This window comes from Manis pentadactyla, chromosome 14, assembly GCF_030020395.1.
Source record: "Manis pentadactyla isolate mManPen7 chromosome 14, mManPen7.hap1, whole genome shotgun sequence".
Taxonomy (NCBI): Eukaryota; Metazoa; Chordata; class Mammalia; order Pholidota; family Manidae; genus Manis; species Manis pentadactyla.
In genome coordinates this window covers 8,506,659-8,523,973 of record NC_080032.1, presented here as the reverse complement: position 1 = coordinate 8,523,973, position 17,315 = coordinate 8,506,659, and the positions used below count along the sequence as shown (strand labels likewise).

Below are 17,315 nucleotides of genomic sequence, written 5' to 3'. Positions count from 1 at the left end.
AGCCACACTTTCCAGTGCGAGTCAGAGGGCAGTGGCAGCCCTCAGAGGCTGGCCTCGCCATGCAGTGCTGAGGGACTGACGTGCCGAGCACTCAGTGTTCAGTCTCACATTCGTTTAGTGCCCCGGGCTGGCCCTGTGAGAAAAGGAGCACAGGCACGCCAAGAAAAAAACCATGGACTGAGAATGTGCAACCCTAGAGCTTATGTCCATCTTCTGTGTCCCCACATAAGACCCTTAGACCTAATCGCAAATTGGCATCTCAACAGCTTTGCCACGTACATTTTTCTGTACAAATATAGTTGTACCTATATTCAGGTTTCTTTATTCCCACATACACCTTTTTCTACTAGTCCAAACTATCTGATTGTGTGGTTGTGAAATACTAACAGGTTCACTGGGGTCTGCTGAATATTGGCCCCCCCCAAAAATGTCTATGTTGTAATCCCCAGAATCTTTGAATATGTTACCTTACATGGCATAAGGCACTTTGCAGGTATGATTAAGTTACAGGTTTTGAGGTGGGGAGAGCATCCTATAATAAAATCAATTTATTCCTTCATAAACATATTCCTTCTTTGTCTCATAGGAGTAACATCATGTGTCCTACCTTCCTGAAAGGAGGCTGAGTTTCATGTGCGATGCTTATGAGAAAGGGCACTGGGTGCTAACCAGATGTAAGAGATAAATAGTGTAATATCTGGAATCAAACCCAGTTTTCTGAGGTGGCTGCCTTTGATTTTGTGTTTTCATTCAATGCTATTTTATTTTCTATTACTGAGGAAGTTCTTGTTTGTGTGGTGAAGGATGAAAGCCTTATTATATATAATGATAATAAACACTATTTATTCAGCACACACTATCTCACCAGGCTTTGTGGTGTTTACTTAATTTACACGATCCCATTTTAATTCTCAGAAGAACCCTTTGAGGCCTGTATTGTTCCTTGTCTCACTCTTGATGAAACTAAGCCTAGAAAGTCTGTAGTGGAGGGCCAGAATTCACCTGGAGCCCGACTCCAAAGCTCACGTTTATCATCACTGCAGAATGCTGGCTGCTTCTGGACAGAGATCACCTTGTTACTGGGACGTGAACAAGCAAAAACAACTCCTGAGCTACGATATGAGTGGCAGAAAGTGGGGTGCATAAAGTCATCCCCCCATCTTTCAGTGACTATTTATCCTTATTTTTCACACAATTCTAATAAGCTCGATAGTTTTGTTCTAACCCTAAGAAGCAGCCAGTTGAGCAGAGGCTGCACATGGACTGCCGGCAATGGCAGCGGCAAGAGACAGAAGTGCTCTGAGACTCCTTCCAGTTCTGATGGTCGGTGGTTCAGCAGCCTCGACAGCGACTAAGGAGACAGACTAACTGGTAAAGTCAGACACAAGAATGTAAAAAAAGTTCACCAGTCTGGGGCCATTTGGTGAAGCACATTTGATGACCTTAAGCCACCAAGAAAAATTTTAAGTAGGTTAAACAAAGTTAAATTTTTTTCAAAGAAATAGCTCATGCATTTTAGAAAGGTTTCATCCAAAATGATAAAAATAAAATTTTAAGGTTAAAGTTAACCTCTGTGGAAAACTCAGTTATCTAGAATGGTGTTTCTAATAGCCAGAGAGGACAATGAGCAGGCAGGCGTCAAAACCAAGGGTTACCAGCTTTAAGTGGATGATATGCAGATCAGCTCAGTTTTTCACTTCTGCTTTGCTCTCTTCATTCCCTGCTGCCTAAGTAACCTTGACCGACTCACTCCGTGATTTCAGCTGACAGCCCGGAGCATGCTTGTTCACTCAGCACCCCGTTTTAGAGCACATGCTGTTTGGCTGGGACCATGCCAGGCCCTGTGAATACAGTAGTGTGTGGAAAATACAGTCCTGTCCTTAAGTCCTCCATGGTTAGTTGGGGAGAGAGTCAGTGAACAGGTGTTTAGAATCACGCTCAGCATAGGCTGCCACAGGACTACACAGCAGAAGCACAGCCTTTTTTGTGGGGCTGGGGGTGGGGTGATGGGGGGCCATGGAGCTTCCCAGGGGAAGTTATGCGCAGCCTGCAGTCTTAAGCAGGGAAGAGTACTCCAAGTAGAAGGAATAGCATGTCAAAAGTCCAGAGGCCAGAAGGCAATGTACAGTTGGGAAACTTACAAATATACAATAATTTATTTTGGCCTTCTTATACAATGTGAGCCCAGAGATGGGGGAGGTCCTGCTGAGCGGGGAGGGGAAGGGAAGCAGCACAGATCCTGCCGGGCTTCGTATACCATGTGAGTTTGGATTTAATCCTTAGGGGCAACTAAGGAGCTTGGAGGGTTTTAGGCAGGGCCCCCTGCATACCTCTCCAGCTCCTGCTGCTTTCTCCTCTTTCAGTCACTGATCATACTCACTTCTTTTTTATCCCTGCAAAGGCCAAGGTCATTCTTGCCCTTAGGATTTTGCCCTCACCTTCCTTCTGTGTGGAAATGTGCTATAAGGAGTATTCTGGTTGCAGTGTACTAATTAGTTTAGAGTACAGTGAGCCCAGAAACAGGGAGAAGGAATAGGAGACTGATGCAGTAGTCTAACTGGAAGGAGAGGGCAGCCTAGATGGGCCACTGGGGAAGTGAGAGTGTTGGTAGAAAGACATGGACAGATGTCTGCAATATTTTAGGAAGTAGAACTGTCAGTGTCTGGCAAGTGATTGACTTGGGTGGCAAAGATGATACCAGCTATTAATATTCAAATGGATGGAGCAGCAGCATGGTTTGGGCTGATTTCCAGTGATCTACCTCATGGTGTGTTTGGGGACCTCATGGCGCCACTGGAACATGAGCTGCCTGCATCTGCTCACTGAATTGTGAATAAAGCTTATAGGTTCCAGCTGCATTAACAGAACCCACAACCTTGTTTGTGTCTAATCTTAACATTTATGATTATGTGCCTTGGGCTCTCTATAAATTAATACATAATAACATGCTTACTTGTGGGCATAATGGAATAAATGAGACAAAATCAGAGTAAATGACCAAGATATTCATGATCAAGTAGTTCTCATTAAGAACCATTAAATGTGTGGTTCAGGTTTCCATATGCAAGGTCCCTTTAACAAACTTGGCTTATATGATACAGCCCAACTAAAGATGTTAACTCACTGCATTTGTTTAAACTCTTTAACCAAGCCAGGCCCCCACTGAACACTGGACTCCTACTGCCTAGAGCTTTTCTGTTTACATTTGCTACTATAGAGATCTGGTTTGTTTCCAAAAGATGCATTTTAACATTTGTGTGGTGAGCCACATTTGTTATATTTGAACCATGTGTGACGCAAGAGAGAAGGGTAACCACTTGACTTAGAAGGGGAAGGGTGACTCTTTGGGTTAGCAGAGGTACTTCCTGCCAGTTTAAAATGGACTGGTTAGACCTAGATGGTGACAGAAATTAAAAAGTGTGTGTGGACATATACACATATACACGTGTGTATTTTTATATGCCAAAGACTAATGTCAATATAAAGCTTGTTAAACTGGACCATGCTGTTTTTCAGTCTTAAACATAAAGGAAAATGCATTCTAAGAATGTATGTAGTTCACTTTGGAATTGGATAGTGTATAGCTCTTAAACCTCAAAGTGCTTCTAGGACCAGGCCTCATTCATGTCTTATTCTATCTTCAGTTGTATCAACAGTGAGGAGTCAAACAGAGAATGTAAGGAAAGGGCTGATAGTGGAATGATTCATAAATTAATAACACAGATAGAAAACTAAGGTCCAGAGAAGTTGATTTGTTCATGGCTTATATAAATTTATTCCTTCATTCAATAAACATATATTTAATATGTATTTTATAGGTGTTTAATTAGTTAGCTGTTGCTGTATAACAAATTACCCTTAAACTTAGTGACTTAAAACAGCACACATTTATCATCTCACACTTTATGTGGATCAAGAAATCTGTACATGGCTTAGCTGGGTCCTCTCCTTAAAGGTCTCTCATAAACTGCAATCAATGTGTCTGCAAGGGCTGGGGTCTCATCTGAAGGCTCCACTGAGGAAGGGTCTACTTCAAGCATACACAGCTGTTGGTAGGATTCAGTCTTTGCAGAAACTGAAAGTCTCAGTTTCTTATTGGCTGTTGGCTCAAGACCACCCTCAGCTCCTTACCCATGACCCGCCAGACATGGTATATTACTTCATCAAAGTACATAAGCTGAGAAGGCAAGAGAAAGAGTCTGCTAGCAAGACAGAAGCCACAGTCTCTTGTAGCCTAATTGCAAATTGGCATCTCATCAGTTACCTTACATGGCATAAGGCACTCTGCAGATATGATTAAGTTACAGGTTTTGAGGTGGGGAGAGTATCCTTATTCAGGTAGGCTCAATGCAATCGCACAGGGCCTTATAACAGAAGCGGGACGATCAGAGTCAGAGATGATGTGATAAAGGAGGCAGAGTGAGGGAAGGCAATATGATGAAGGAAGCAGAGGCTAGAGTGGTTTGGCCACAGTCTCAGGAACAGGGGCAGCTTTTAGGAGATGGAAAAGGCAAGGAACAGATTCTCTTTCTGAGCCTCCAGAAGGAGCCAGGCCCTGCTGACATCTTGATTTCCATAAGATCCACTTAGTTCTTCTGACCTCCTGAACTGCAAGAGAATGAATGTATACTGCTTTAAGCCACTAGGCTTGTGGTAATTTGTTCCAAGAAAGAGGAAATTAATACACTCACTGAAGTGGGACTTTTTAAGGAACAAGGGGAGGCACAAGGACTTCTAAGGGCTTTTCCTGCCCTCCCATGACTCTGATACATAACTTACATACTGTAGGCTTCTCTATTTTTTAGGAATCATTCCTAGTTATCTTCAATAGTAAATTCTATCAATATTGAACAGATTAGTTAAAGATGGACTTGGGTTTCACATACTCTTCAAAATAAAACTAAAACGTGGCATTTAGCAGAGGACACTTTTTTTTTTGCTACCATTAATGTACAATTACATGAACAACATTATGGTTACTAGACTCCCCCTATTATCAAGTCCCCACCACATACCCCATTACAGTCACTGTCCATCAGGGTAGTAAGATGCTATAGAATTACTACTTCTCTTATCTGGTATACTGCCTTCCCTGTATACCCCCCCCTACATTATACATAGCAGAGAACATTTAAGGCCTCCATTTTTAAACCATGTTGCTTATTTATTTGTACCTTAAGAGTGGAACTATTGACTGAGATCAAAGTACCAGCACAAATTGGTGTTTCACAGCCAGATGTTGTGAAATTCTTTTGTTTTTCTTTTTTCTCCAGTGCCTGGAAACCTTGGCTGCTACAAGGATCATGGAAACCCACCTCCTCTCACTGGTGCCAGTAAAACTTCTAACAAACTTACCATACAAACCTGTATCAGTTTTTGTCGGAGTCAGAGATTCAAGGTAATGGCTATGTGGCTGTGTATCTGTAGAAAAACATAAAGATGTAAATGCATTCTGCTGAGATAACTTACAAACATATATATGAATTAAAAAAAAAATAAACCTGTCAAGCTATACAACTCTACTTTTCTGCCAAGGAGAAGTGGGAGGAAGAGTGGAGCTTGGGATTCAAGAGTGTCAGTCAGTACTCTTGTCTAAACCCTAGGAGGAAAGGGAAGGAAAATCCCAATATCTGCACCTCCATTTGACCTCCAACAGAGGTGTTTCCCTATGCACTTGTGTGTTGTGAGCAGGGGCATCTCTGACTCCACAGTGGATCTGGGAATAAACCAAGGTAGTGGTTATTTCCTTGATACATTAAAAGGCCCTAGTCTAGACATGAGTCCAAAATGTCTTATTTTCTTCTTATCCACTCCTCTATTTGAAGTTCATTCCTTGGCCATTAATGTTCAATAATGCTATTGTTTGTTATATCAAAAAAAGAAGAGAAGTCCTTTCCTTCTTTATTTCCTTTCTTCCATCCTTCCTTCTTTCCATCCATCCGTCCATCCATCCACTCATCCATCTATCCATCCATTCGTCCATCCATCCATCCATCCACCCATCCATCCATCCATCCATCCACCCATCCATCTATCCATCCATTCGTCCATCCATCCATCCATCTTCCCTTAAAAATTCAGTCAAGCCATTAATCAGGCCCAAGCAAGGAGAGTAGCCTGGCAGGGTTCAGGGCCTGTGTGAGGCTTAGCAAGGCAGTTTGGTACAACATGACAAGTGATTGATTACTTGCAAAGGGATTGAGCATATAGGTAAATATATGAAGGATAATGGGAGCTAGATTTCTCTCTGTTGGAGAAGGGAGCCAGGAAAAACTGAAATGAAGCCTGTAGTGTTGGACGGGAACTGAAGTTATAAGTATAGTGCATGGTTTTGATATATATAGAGGTATAGAAATAAATATAAATATGTTTGTGTGTCTGTGTATATATGTATATACACACATATTGCTTAGCTCTGTCCACTAAAGGAGCCCAGAAACAGTGACACACTGGTACTGGAATGCACATTTAGCACTCAGATCTTGGTTTCTAAATACTGTTCTCCATTAAAAAGAACCAGTGCTACTTGGAGTAAATTGCTGATTCTAGAGGTGATTCTGAGAAAGTGCAAGATGAGCCTGAAACATCTCATACAAGAAAGTAAGGAATGACAGGGACTGGTCAGAAAGACAAAAGAAGCAGCCTAAAGGGTCTCTACTGGCGAAACAGAAGTAATCTGAGCTTCAAAACAAATGATAATAAATATACCCCATTGAATAAAATAAGAATCCACGCTGATACAAATCCACACTGATATAAATAAATAAGTGAACAAATATATAAGGAGAAGAAAAGCATTTCCTTACAGGAGAGTGCCAACTAATACATGTAGAAGAAATGATGAAATTAGAAAATTAACCATCTGACAACCGTCATAGTAATAATGATTCAGAGAACAAATATCAAGGTACGCAAATATCCCACATCCTCATCTACTAGTGGGTAAAGGTTGCGTGAGGAACAGGATATTTATATAGCCTCAAAGATGTCCCACAAAGTACTATTAAGGGAAAACAAGTAATTCTGCAGTGGAGAAAACTGGCACTACCTTACTCAAGTGATCCAAGTCAATCCAGTGATGGGACAACTGCACATTGTGTCCCACCTGAACTGTCAAGAGCATAATGTCACTTTGTTGATCCTTCTGCCAAAAAGGCATAATATGAATCTGATTGCAATAAACATTAGGCAAATCCTAAATGGGGGACATTCTACAAAATGACTGGCCTTTATTCTTCTTTAAAAATGTCAAAATCATAAAGGTCAGGGAAGGAATGATTATTCCAGATTGAAAGAGACTGAAGAGATCTGACAGCTAAGTATACTTATGATCCTGGATTGGATCCTTTTCTACAAAGGATGTGATTCAAACAGCTGCCAACTTGAATGGGAGTCACCGGATGAAAGGGGTCTCTTTTGTAATTATTATTATTATTTTTCTTGTAACTTTTCTGTAGGTTTGAAATTATTTCAAAATAAAAACATAGCAAAAGTATTTGAGAAAACACAGCAATCACTAATGATAAAATTCACCAGCATACTAAGAATAGAATGGAACTTCCTCACTCTGATTAACAGTATCTGTAAAAAAAACTAAAGGTAACATATCCAATGGTGTAAGGTTCAGTGCTTTCTACCTAAGATCAGGAACAAACAATGATGCCCATTCTCATCTTTTTAATGAGTATTGTTTTGGAGGCCCTTGCCAATGAAATGAAGCAAGAAAAAAGAAATAAAAAGCATGTAGGTTGGAAAGGAGGAAGTAATATTTATTTATGGACAATGTGATCAAGTATATAGACAATTCTAAGGAATATATGAAAAAGCTACTACAACTAATAAGTTTAGCAAGGTTGCAGGTTAAAAGGTCATATACAAAAATCAATTCTATGTTGCATTTCTAGGTACTAGCAGTGAACAATTAGAAAATAAAAATTTTAATTCCATTTATAAGAGCATAAATAAAAGTAAATTTAACAAAAGATATTACAGACCTATATACCAAATACTTATATACACTGCAGGAGGAAATTAAAGATCTAAATAAATGGAGATACAGACTTTGTTCATGGATTAGAAAACTCAATATTCTTAAAATGTCAGTTCTTCCCAAACTGGACCACAGATTCAGTGCAATCCCAATCAAAATCATAATTTTTTTAAATTGACAAGCTGATCCTAAAATGTATATGGAAAGGCAAAGAACCTAGAATAACCAAAATAATTTTTAAAAAGATCAACTTTAGAGGATGTACCCTGCCTGATCTCAAGACTTTCCATTAAGTTGTGGGAATCAAGAGACTGATATTGGCATAAGAATTGTCAAATAGGTCAAAAGTCAACAAACAGTGGCAATTGGGCCAAATCCTACCACCCACCTGTTTTTGTAAATAAAGTTTTTAGAAACATAACCACATCCAGTCTTCTACATATTGTCTATGCCTACTTTCAGGCTACAACAGCAAAGTTGAGCAGTTGAGAAACTGTATGTCCCACAAAGCCAAAAACATTTACTATCTGACCTTTTATACAAGAAAAAAATTTCCAAAGTGGTTTCTCAACTACTCAATTTTGCAGTTGTAGCATGTTGTAGCCTAGACCAATGGTATAGAATTTAGAGCCCAGAAACAAACCCATACAGTTATTTATGGTCAACTGATTTTGACAAGAATGCCAAGATCACTTGGTGGAGGAAGAATAGTTGTTCAACAAATGAACCTGGGACTACTGGATACCCACATGCAAAATAATGAATTTGGACTCCAACCTCACACTTATATAAAAATGAACTAAAAATGGATCAAAGACCTAAATGTAATAGCTGAAACCATAAAATCCTTAAAGGGAAGCATAGGCAAAAATATACATGACCTTGGGTTAGAAATGGTTTTTTAGTTATGATGCAAAAGCACAAGCAATCAAAATGAAAATAGATATTTCATCAAAATTTAAAACGTGTATGTCAAGGATGCTATTAAGAAAATGCAAAAAACAACTCACAGAATGAGAGAAAATATTTGCAAATCATATAGCTGAATAAGGATTTTTTTGTGTCATTAATATACAATTACATGAGCAACATTATGGTTACTAGACTCCCCCCATTATCAGTCCCCACCATATACCCCATTACAGTCACTGTCCATCAGCATAGTAAGGTGCTATCTGAATAAGGATTTAATGTCCAGAATATATAAAGAACTCTTACAACTGGACAATTAAAGGGCAACCAAATTTTAAAATACTCAAATGTTTTGAATAGGCATTTCTCCACAGAAGATATACAAATAGTCAATAATCACATGAAAAGATGCTCAATATCATCAGTCTTTAGGAAAAGACAAATCATTAAACCATAATAAGATACCACTTCACATAATGAATAATCTTGGTTATAATCTTAAAAAAAAAGGACAAAACAAGCACTGGTGAGGATGTGAAGAAGTTAGAACCTTCATACATTGCTGGTGGAAATGTAAAATGGTGCAGCTGCTGTGGAAAACAGCTTGGCAGTTTCTCAAGAAGTTAAACATAGATTACCTTATGACCCAGTAATTCCACTCCTTGGTATATACGCAAGAGAGTTGAAAATATGTTCACACAAAAACTTGTACATGAATATTCTTAGCAGCATTATTCATAATAGCCAAAAAGTAGAAACAACCCTAGTGTCCATCAACTAATGAAAAGGATAAACAAAATGGAATATTTGCATACAATGGAATATTATTCAACCACCAGAAGAAATGAAGTACTGATGCATGCTACAACCTGATGAACCTTGAAAACGTTATGCTAAGTGAAAGAAACCAGACATAAGTGGCCAGATTTTGTATTATGCCATTTATATGAAGTGTCCAGAAAATTCAAATCCATAGAGACAGAAAGTAAGTTCCTGGTTGACAGATGCAGGAGGAATTAGGACTAACTGTTTATTGGTACAGGGTTTCATATCAAAGGCAGGGGAGTGTTCTAGAATTAGATAATGGTGATGGTCGGTCAACATAATGAATATACTAACAACCACTGAAATGTACACTTTAAGATAGTGAAGTTTATATTACATGAATTACATCTCAATAAAAACAAAAACTATTAATCTTCTAGAAAAACATACAGAAAATCTTAAGACAGTGAGTTAGACAAAGATTTTTAAACAATATATTAAAAACACAAACCACAAAAGAAAATGTTGGTAAATTAGGCTTATCAGTATTAAAAACTTATCTTCAAAAAACAAAGTTAAGGAAGTGAAAAGGCAAGCCATAAACTGGAAGAAAGTATTTGGCAAACAAATATTTGATAAAAGATTGTATACAGAATATATAAAGAACTCTTACAACTCAATTATAAGACTATTCAAGTTTAATATGGGCAAAAGATTTGAATAAAATTTCACCAAGGAAAATACATGGATGGCCAAAAGATACATGAAAAGATGTTCAGCATTACTAGTTATTGGGGAAATACAAACTAAAACCACAATGAGATACCATTATGTATCCACTAGAATGACTAAAGTTAAAAATGCTGAAAATACTAAGAATTGGTAAGAAGGTGGAGCCCCTGGAACTCTCATAGACTGCTGGTAGGAATGCAAAATGGTACAGCCTCTTTAGAGAAAGGTCTGAAGTTTCTTGTAAAGGTAAATATACACCTGTCTTCTGATTCAGCAATACCACACCTGGGTACTTACCTAAGAGAAATGAAAACCTATGTTCACACAAAGACTTAAACATGAATGTTCATAGCATTATTCAGAATAGCTCTAAACTGTAAATAACGCAAATGTCCATTAACTTATGAACAGATAAGTAAATTGTGGTCTATCCACACTGTGGAGTACTGCTCAGCAGTAAAAAGAAAAGATATAGTAAGACATATTGATACAACATGGATGAATCACCAAACATTATGCTAGTTGAAAGAAGTTAAATGCAAAAGACTACATGCTGAACTCAAAACAGATCTTAGGTCTAACTGTTTATAGAACTTTTAGAACAAAATAGGAAGAAAAAAAATCTTCATGACCTGGGTTTAGGCAGAAAGTTTTAGTGACACCAAAATCATGATCCATAAAAGAAAAAAATTGGTAAATTTTAATTTGGACTTCAACAAAATTAAAAACATTTGCTCTGTGAATTCTTTAAAAGAATGAAAAGAACAATACGATATGAAAAAGAACTTCCAACATCAGCACTCTCTGGAAGACTCATGCCAGAAGATGATCAGCAAAAAACCCCAACAAAGATCCACGCACTGCTACAGCTGTAGATGCACTCATCCCACCAGTTCCTGGACTTGCCATGGGAATGAGGAAGGAGATATCTAAGCTGGCCTGTGCATACAGTAAAACAACAAATTTGACTGGATCTATACTGCTGGAACTCAATCAAGAATTAGGAGAAGTGCAAATTGTAGTGCTCCAAAATCTTACAACTACAGACTATTTACTGTTAAAAGAACATAAGGGATGTGAACATTCCCCAGGAATGGGTTGTTTTAATTTGTCTGATTTCTCTGACTGTTCAAGTTCAGTTGGACAATATCCACCATATCATAGATAAGTTTTCACAAATGCCTAAGGTGCCTAGCTGGTTTTCTTGGTTTCACTGGAGATGGCTGGTAATTACAGGTATGCTTTGGTTATGTAACTATACTCCTATTATGTTAATGTGTGTGCGCAATTTAAGTAGTAGCTTAAAACCTATACATGCTGAAGTTACTCTACAAGAAGATATGTCAAAGAAATAATCAATCTTCCCATGTTTTCTGCCGCCTGCTACTTCTATAGCTTTTCTTCTTCCTTCCTAATTACAACCCTTAAATAGAATTTGTGCCTCATATCAAATTTACTGAGTATCATAATTCTTCCAAGTGGTAAAGATACCTCAAGACAAATGCTGGGCATAGAAGCTACAGGGCATAAATATGCAAAGAAATAAAAAGCGAACCATTTCAAACAATAAGGCTTCTCTCTCACTTACCAACTTTACATTTCCCTGTATGGCCCCGGAAGATGACTGGTTAGCCAGAGACGGGTAAGATTCCTCAAGGGAGGAACAACCTAAGACAGGCACAGTCGCAGGGGTGTCATCAGGTGAGAAATTGGGGATCAACAGAGGTGAGGCTTAGAACCTCACCCCCCCGTTCTGAGAGAAATCTTCTGCATATGTGGATGTTTTATTGCCCTTGTCTAGCTTGGATTAACACATAGTCTACAGGCACACACCTGATCATCTACATTTGCTCTCTTACAACACTAAACTATGTTTTCTACCTTTATCTTGTATCTACCTACCACTTCAGCATTTTATTAAAAATAATAATAATAAAGAGAGAAATGTGGTATCCACATATAAATCAAGTACAAAAATCAAATGAGTATTCATATTTGAACTGACTGTTTATAGTTCATAATGCATGAGCAAAACCGAAGGTTTCTGTGATGGCTGCCCTTGTACTGTTCACCATGTAAGAACTTATTCACTATGTAAGAATTTGTTCTCCATGTAAGAACTTGTTTGTTATGCCTCAGAAGATTGGAGACTGACGAAAATTAGGCTTGGGGTGGATTAATGATTGTGCATTGAGCATTGACTCCCCTATACAGAATTTTATTGTTGTTAACAACCATTTGATCAATAAATATGAGAGATGCCCTCACAAAAAAAAAAAAAAAGTATACACTTCCAATGGTAAAATAATAAGTAACCGGGATGTAATGAATATAGTCAAGATATTGTAACAGCTTGGTATGGTGATAGCTGGTACCTAGAATTGTCATGTATATAAATGTTGAATCACTATGTTGTACACCTGAAACTAATGTAATGTAATACTGTGTGTCAACTACCCTTCAATAAAAAAATAATTATCTACAAAAAAAAAAAAAAAAGAATGAAAAGAACAGCCATAGTCTGGGAGAAAATATTTGCAAATCACATATGCAACAAAGAACTTTGTATCCAGAGTGTACTAAAAAAAATAATAACTCTAAAGCCTCAATAGTAAAATAAATACATAAATAACCGAATTAAAAACAGGCAAAAGACTTGAACAAATACTTCAGCAAAGAGAACATACAAATGGCAAATAAGCACATGAAAAGACATTTCAACATCATTAAGCATTAATAAAAAAGAGCAAAGTATTGATACACACACCAATTTGAATGAACCTCAAACATATTACACTGAGTGAAAAGCCAGTCTCAAAAGGTTACATACTATATGATTCTATTTACATGGCTACTGTAGTGAAATTACCATAGACTGGGTGGCTTAAACAACAAAACATTTATTTCTCATAGTTCTGGAGGCTGAGAAGTCCAAGATCAAGGTGTTGGCAGATTTGGTGTCTGGTGTCATGTTTTTCTGGTTTATAGATGGCTTTCTTCTCACTAAGTCCTCACATGGCAAAAGGGGCAAGGAAGCACTCTGGAGTCCCTTAGGGAGGGCACTGATTCATGAGGGTCTGCCCTCACAGCCTCATCTCTTAAAGTCTCACCTCCAAATACCATCACCCTGGGGACTAGCTTTCAATATGCATTGGGGAGGTGGAGAGATGCAAACTTTCAGTCTATAGCATTTGACATTTTTTAAAAAAACAACACTATAGTAATGGAAAACTGATTGGTGGTTGCCAGGGTTTATAAGAAGGAGAAGGAGAAAGCAAAAGGTCCCAGATAGGAACATTATTGGGGTAATGCAGCTATTCTGTATCCTGACTGTAACGGTGATTAAATTCATAGAACTATATACCATATAAATGGTTGTACCTTATAATAGTTGCAACAGAAGTCCTTTTTGCATATGTGACTTGCAAATAGTTTATATATGTTAAAAAATAAAGTAAAAAATTTTAATGGAGCCTGTGATTTGCTGTGAAGAATAGCTACAAAGCACTTACTACTTGGCACATAGTAAACATTCAGTAAAGTGATTAGCTGTTACTCTTATTAATGTTTCAAGCTTATGGGACTCTTCCTCCCCACCCCCTACCAAACTTACTTAAATACAGTAGAAATGCAAACATTAAAAAGGGATGCTGATAAAACAAGGAACAAAATAGCAGCAGACTCACAGACTCCAAGAAGGGACTAGTAGTTACCAAAGGGGAGGGGTGGGGGAAGGGAGAAGGGGATTGTGGGGTATCATGACTGGTGCACATGGTGTGTGTGGGGTCATGGGGAAGACAGTGTAGCTCAGAGAAGACAAATAGGGACTCTGTGGCATCTTACTACACTGATGGACAGTGACTGCAATGGGGTATGGGGGGAGAACTCGATAATAAGGGTGAATGTAATAACCACATTGTTTTTCTTGTGAAACCTTCATAAGAATGTATATCAATGATACCTTAATAAAAAAAGGGATGCTGATAAAAGCCATCCAGATTGGTGAGGAAGAACTTAAACTGTCGCTTTTTGCAGGTGACATGATATTATACATAGAAAACCCTAAAGACTCCACCAAAGCTATTAGAATTAATAACTGGATTCAGCAAAGTTGTGGGATACAAAATTAATACACATAAATCTGTTGCATTCCTATATACTAACAACAAACTAGCAGAAAGAGAAATAAGGAAAACAATTCCATTTACAGCTGCACCAAAAAGAATAAAATATCTAGGAATAGACTTAACCAAGGAGGTAAAAGACCAGTACTCTGAAAACTATAAAACGCTCATGAGTGAAATTAAAGAAGACACAAATAAATGGAAATCTATCCCATGCTCATGGATAGGAAGAAAAATTTTGTCAAAATGGCCATCCTGCCCAAAGCAATTTACAGATTCAATATAATCCCTTTGAAAATACTGACAGCATTCTTTAATGAACAAATAGTTCTAAAATTCATATGGAACCACAAAAGACCCCGAATAGCCAAAGCAATCCTCAGAAAGAAGAACAAAGCTGAGGGGGATTATGCTCCCTGACTTCAACCTATACTGCAAAGCTACAGTAATCAAAACAGTATGGTACTGGTACAAGAATAGACATATAGATCAATGGAACAGAATAGAGAGCCCAAATATAAACCCACATATATATTGTCAATTAATATATGATAAAGGAGCCATGAATATACAGTGGGGAAAAGACAGCCTCTTCAGTAACTGGTGTTAGAAAAACTGGGCAACTACATGTAAGAGAATGAAACTGGATCATTGTTTAACTCCATACACAAAAGTAAACTCAAAATGGATCAAAGACCTGAATGTAAGACATGAAACCATAAAACTCTGAGAAGAAAACATAGGCAAAAATCTCTTGATCATGAGTTTGACCAGCTTTTTCCTGGGCACGTCTCCTCAGGCAAGGGAAACGAAAAATGAACAAGTGGAACTACATCAAGATAAAAAGCTTCTGTAGAGCAAAAGACACCATCTACAGAACAAAAAGGCAGCCTACAGTATGGGAAAATATATTTGTAAATGGTTTATCCAAAATATATATCCAATATATATACCATCCAAAATATGTAAAGAACACATATGCCTCAACACCAAAAAACAAATAACCCAATTATAAAATGGGCAGAGGACCTGAACAGACAGTTCTCCAAAGAAGAAATACAGATGGCCAGCAGGCACATGAAAGGGTGCTCCACATCACTAATCATCAGGGAAATGCAAATCAAAACCACAGTGTGATACCACCTCACGCCAGTGAGAATGGCCACTATCCAAAAGACAAGAAATAACAAGTGTTGACGAGGACATGGAGAAATGGGAACCCTTCTACACTGTTGGTGGGAATGTAAATTGGTATAACTGTTGTGGAAAGCAATATGGAGGTTCCTCAAAAAACTAAAAATAGAAATATTATGTGACCCAGTAATTCCACTTCTAGGAATTTGCCAAAGAAAACAAAACACCTGATTTGAAAAGATACATGCACCCCTCTGTTTATCACTGCATTATTTACAATTGCCAAGATATGGAAGCAACCTAAGCATCCCTCAACAGATGAATGGATAAGGAAGAGGTAGTACATATACACAGTGGAATATTATTCAACCATTAAAAAAATGCTGCCATTTGCAACAACATGGATGGATCTAGAGGGTATTATGCTCAGTGAAATAAGCCAGGTGGAGAAAGACAAATACCATATGATTTCACATATTTGTGGAGTATAAAAATGAAGCAAAACAGGAGGAGCAAAATAGCAGTGGACTCATTGACACTGAGAAGTGACCAGTGGTTACCATGGAGGAGGGGTTGGAGTGGATGGGTGGGGAGAGAGAAGGGGGATAAAGGAGCACAAAAATTCTCAATCATAATATAAGTTGGTCTGAAGGATAGTAATAAAACATGGAGAATATAGTCAATGATTCTGTAACATCTTTTTATGTTGACAGTAAGTTACTATATAGAGGGGGTGAGGATCTAATAATATGGGTAACTGTTGAACCACTGTGTTGTATATTTGAAACCAATATAAGATTGTATATCAATGATACTTCAATAACTAAAAAAAAAAAGAGAGAGAGATGCTGGCTGAAGGGGAAATGTAATTACTGGTTAGTGTGTAATGAAGTGTTGCAAGTGAGACAAGGGAGAGGTCCCAGGGGAGGCGGAGCAGGAAGGCGAGGCTGCTGCTTGTGGGGGGCCGACCCTGACACCCTAGAGTGATGCTTACCAAGTGCTGTTTCTCTGTTGTGGCAGTTTGCCGGAATGGAGTCAGGCTATGCTTGCTTCTGTGGGAACGACCCTGATTACTGGAAGTATGGGGAGGCAGCCAGTACTGAGTGCAACAGTGTCTGCTTTGGGGATCACACCCAGCCCTGTGGTGGCGATGGCAGGATCATCCTCTTTGACAGTGAGTATGCCCTGTGTCCATCACTCAAGACACAGGACCCCTGTGCCAGGGAACAAGCCTGCCCACCCTCCCTGCCTTCCATTCATTCATTCATTTGGCAACACTTATTAAGCCCTTACCACAGGCCAGACACTGACCAGACCCTGGGGATAAAACACTGAGCAAGACTCATGCCCTGCCTTCTAGAAAGGAGGGTGGATGTTTTAAAAGTAATTGATTACAGCTTGCCACGTGCTTCAAAGTGACAGGGCCTATTGTGAGGTACTTAAACAACCTAGAAAAGGTGACCTTTCCAGTTTAACAGAGAGATGCTGATATAACTGCTCAGCATCAGAAGATTTAAACTCCTCTTGTTTTAATGTAATTTCCAAGCCCTGTTAGTGTTTTCTCAGGCATTTGGGATTTCTTTCTCCTTGTGATGCAGCTGAGAAGAGAGCATATGCTTCGTGTTGTCTTCCCAGGCCTGTACGGCTATGCCCTGATC

The 17,315-nt window shown here is 38.4% G+C and overlaps 1 protein-coding gene across 3 annotated transcripts in view; it reads left to right on the top strand.

Moving 5' to 3' along the window:
* KREMEN1 (kringle containing transmembrane protein 1) overlaps window positions 1–17,315 on the top strand; it is a 72,016-nt gene that overhangs the window by 29,930 nt on the left and 24,771 nt on the right. For all 3 annotated transcript variants that reach the window (XR_008993860.1, XM_036908910.2, XM_036908911.2), the window contains exons 4-5: window positions 5,274–5,398; window positions 16,678–16,831. Coding sequence is in view for 2 of the 3 variants with exons in the window: in XM_036908910.2 (XP_036764805.2) it covers window positions 5,274–5,398; window positions 16,678–16,831 (279 nt within the window). In the remaining variant the exon portion in view is untranslated. The remainder of the gene's footprint in view (window positions 1–5,273; window positions 5,399–16,677; window positions 16,832–17,315) is intronic.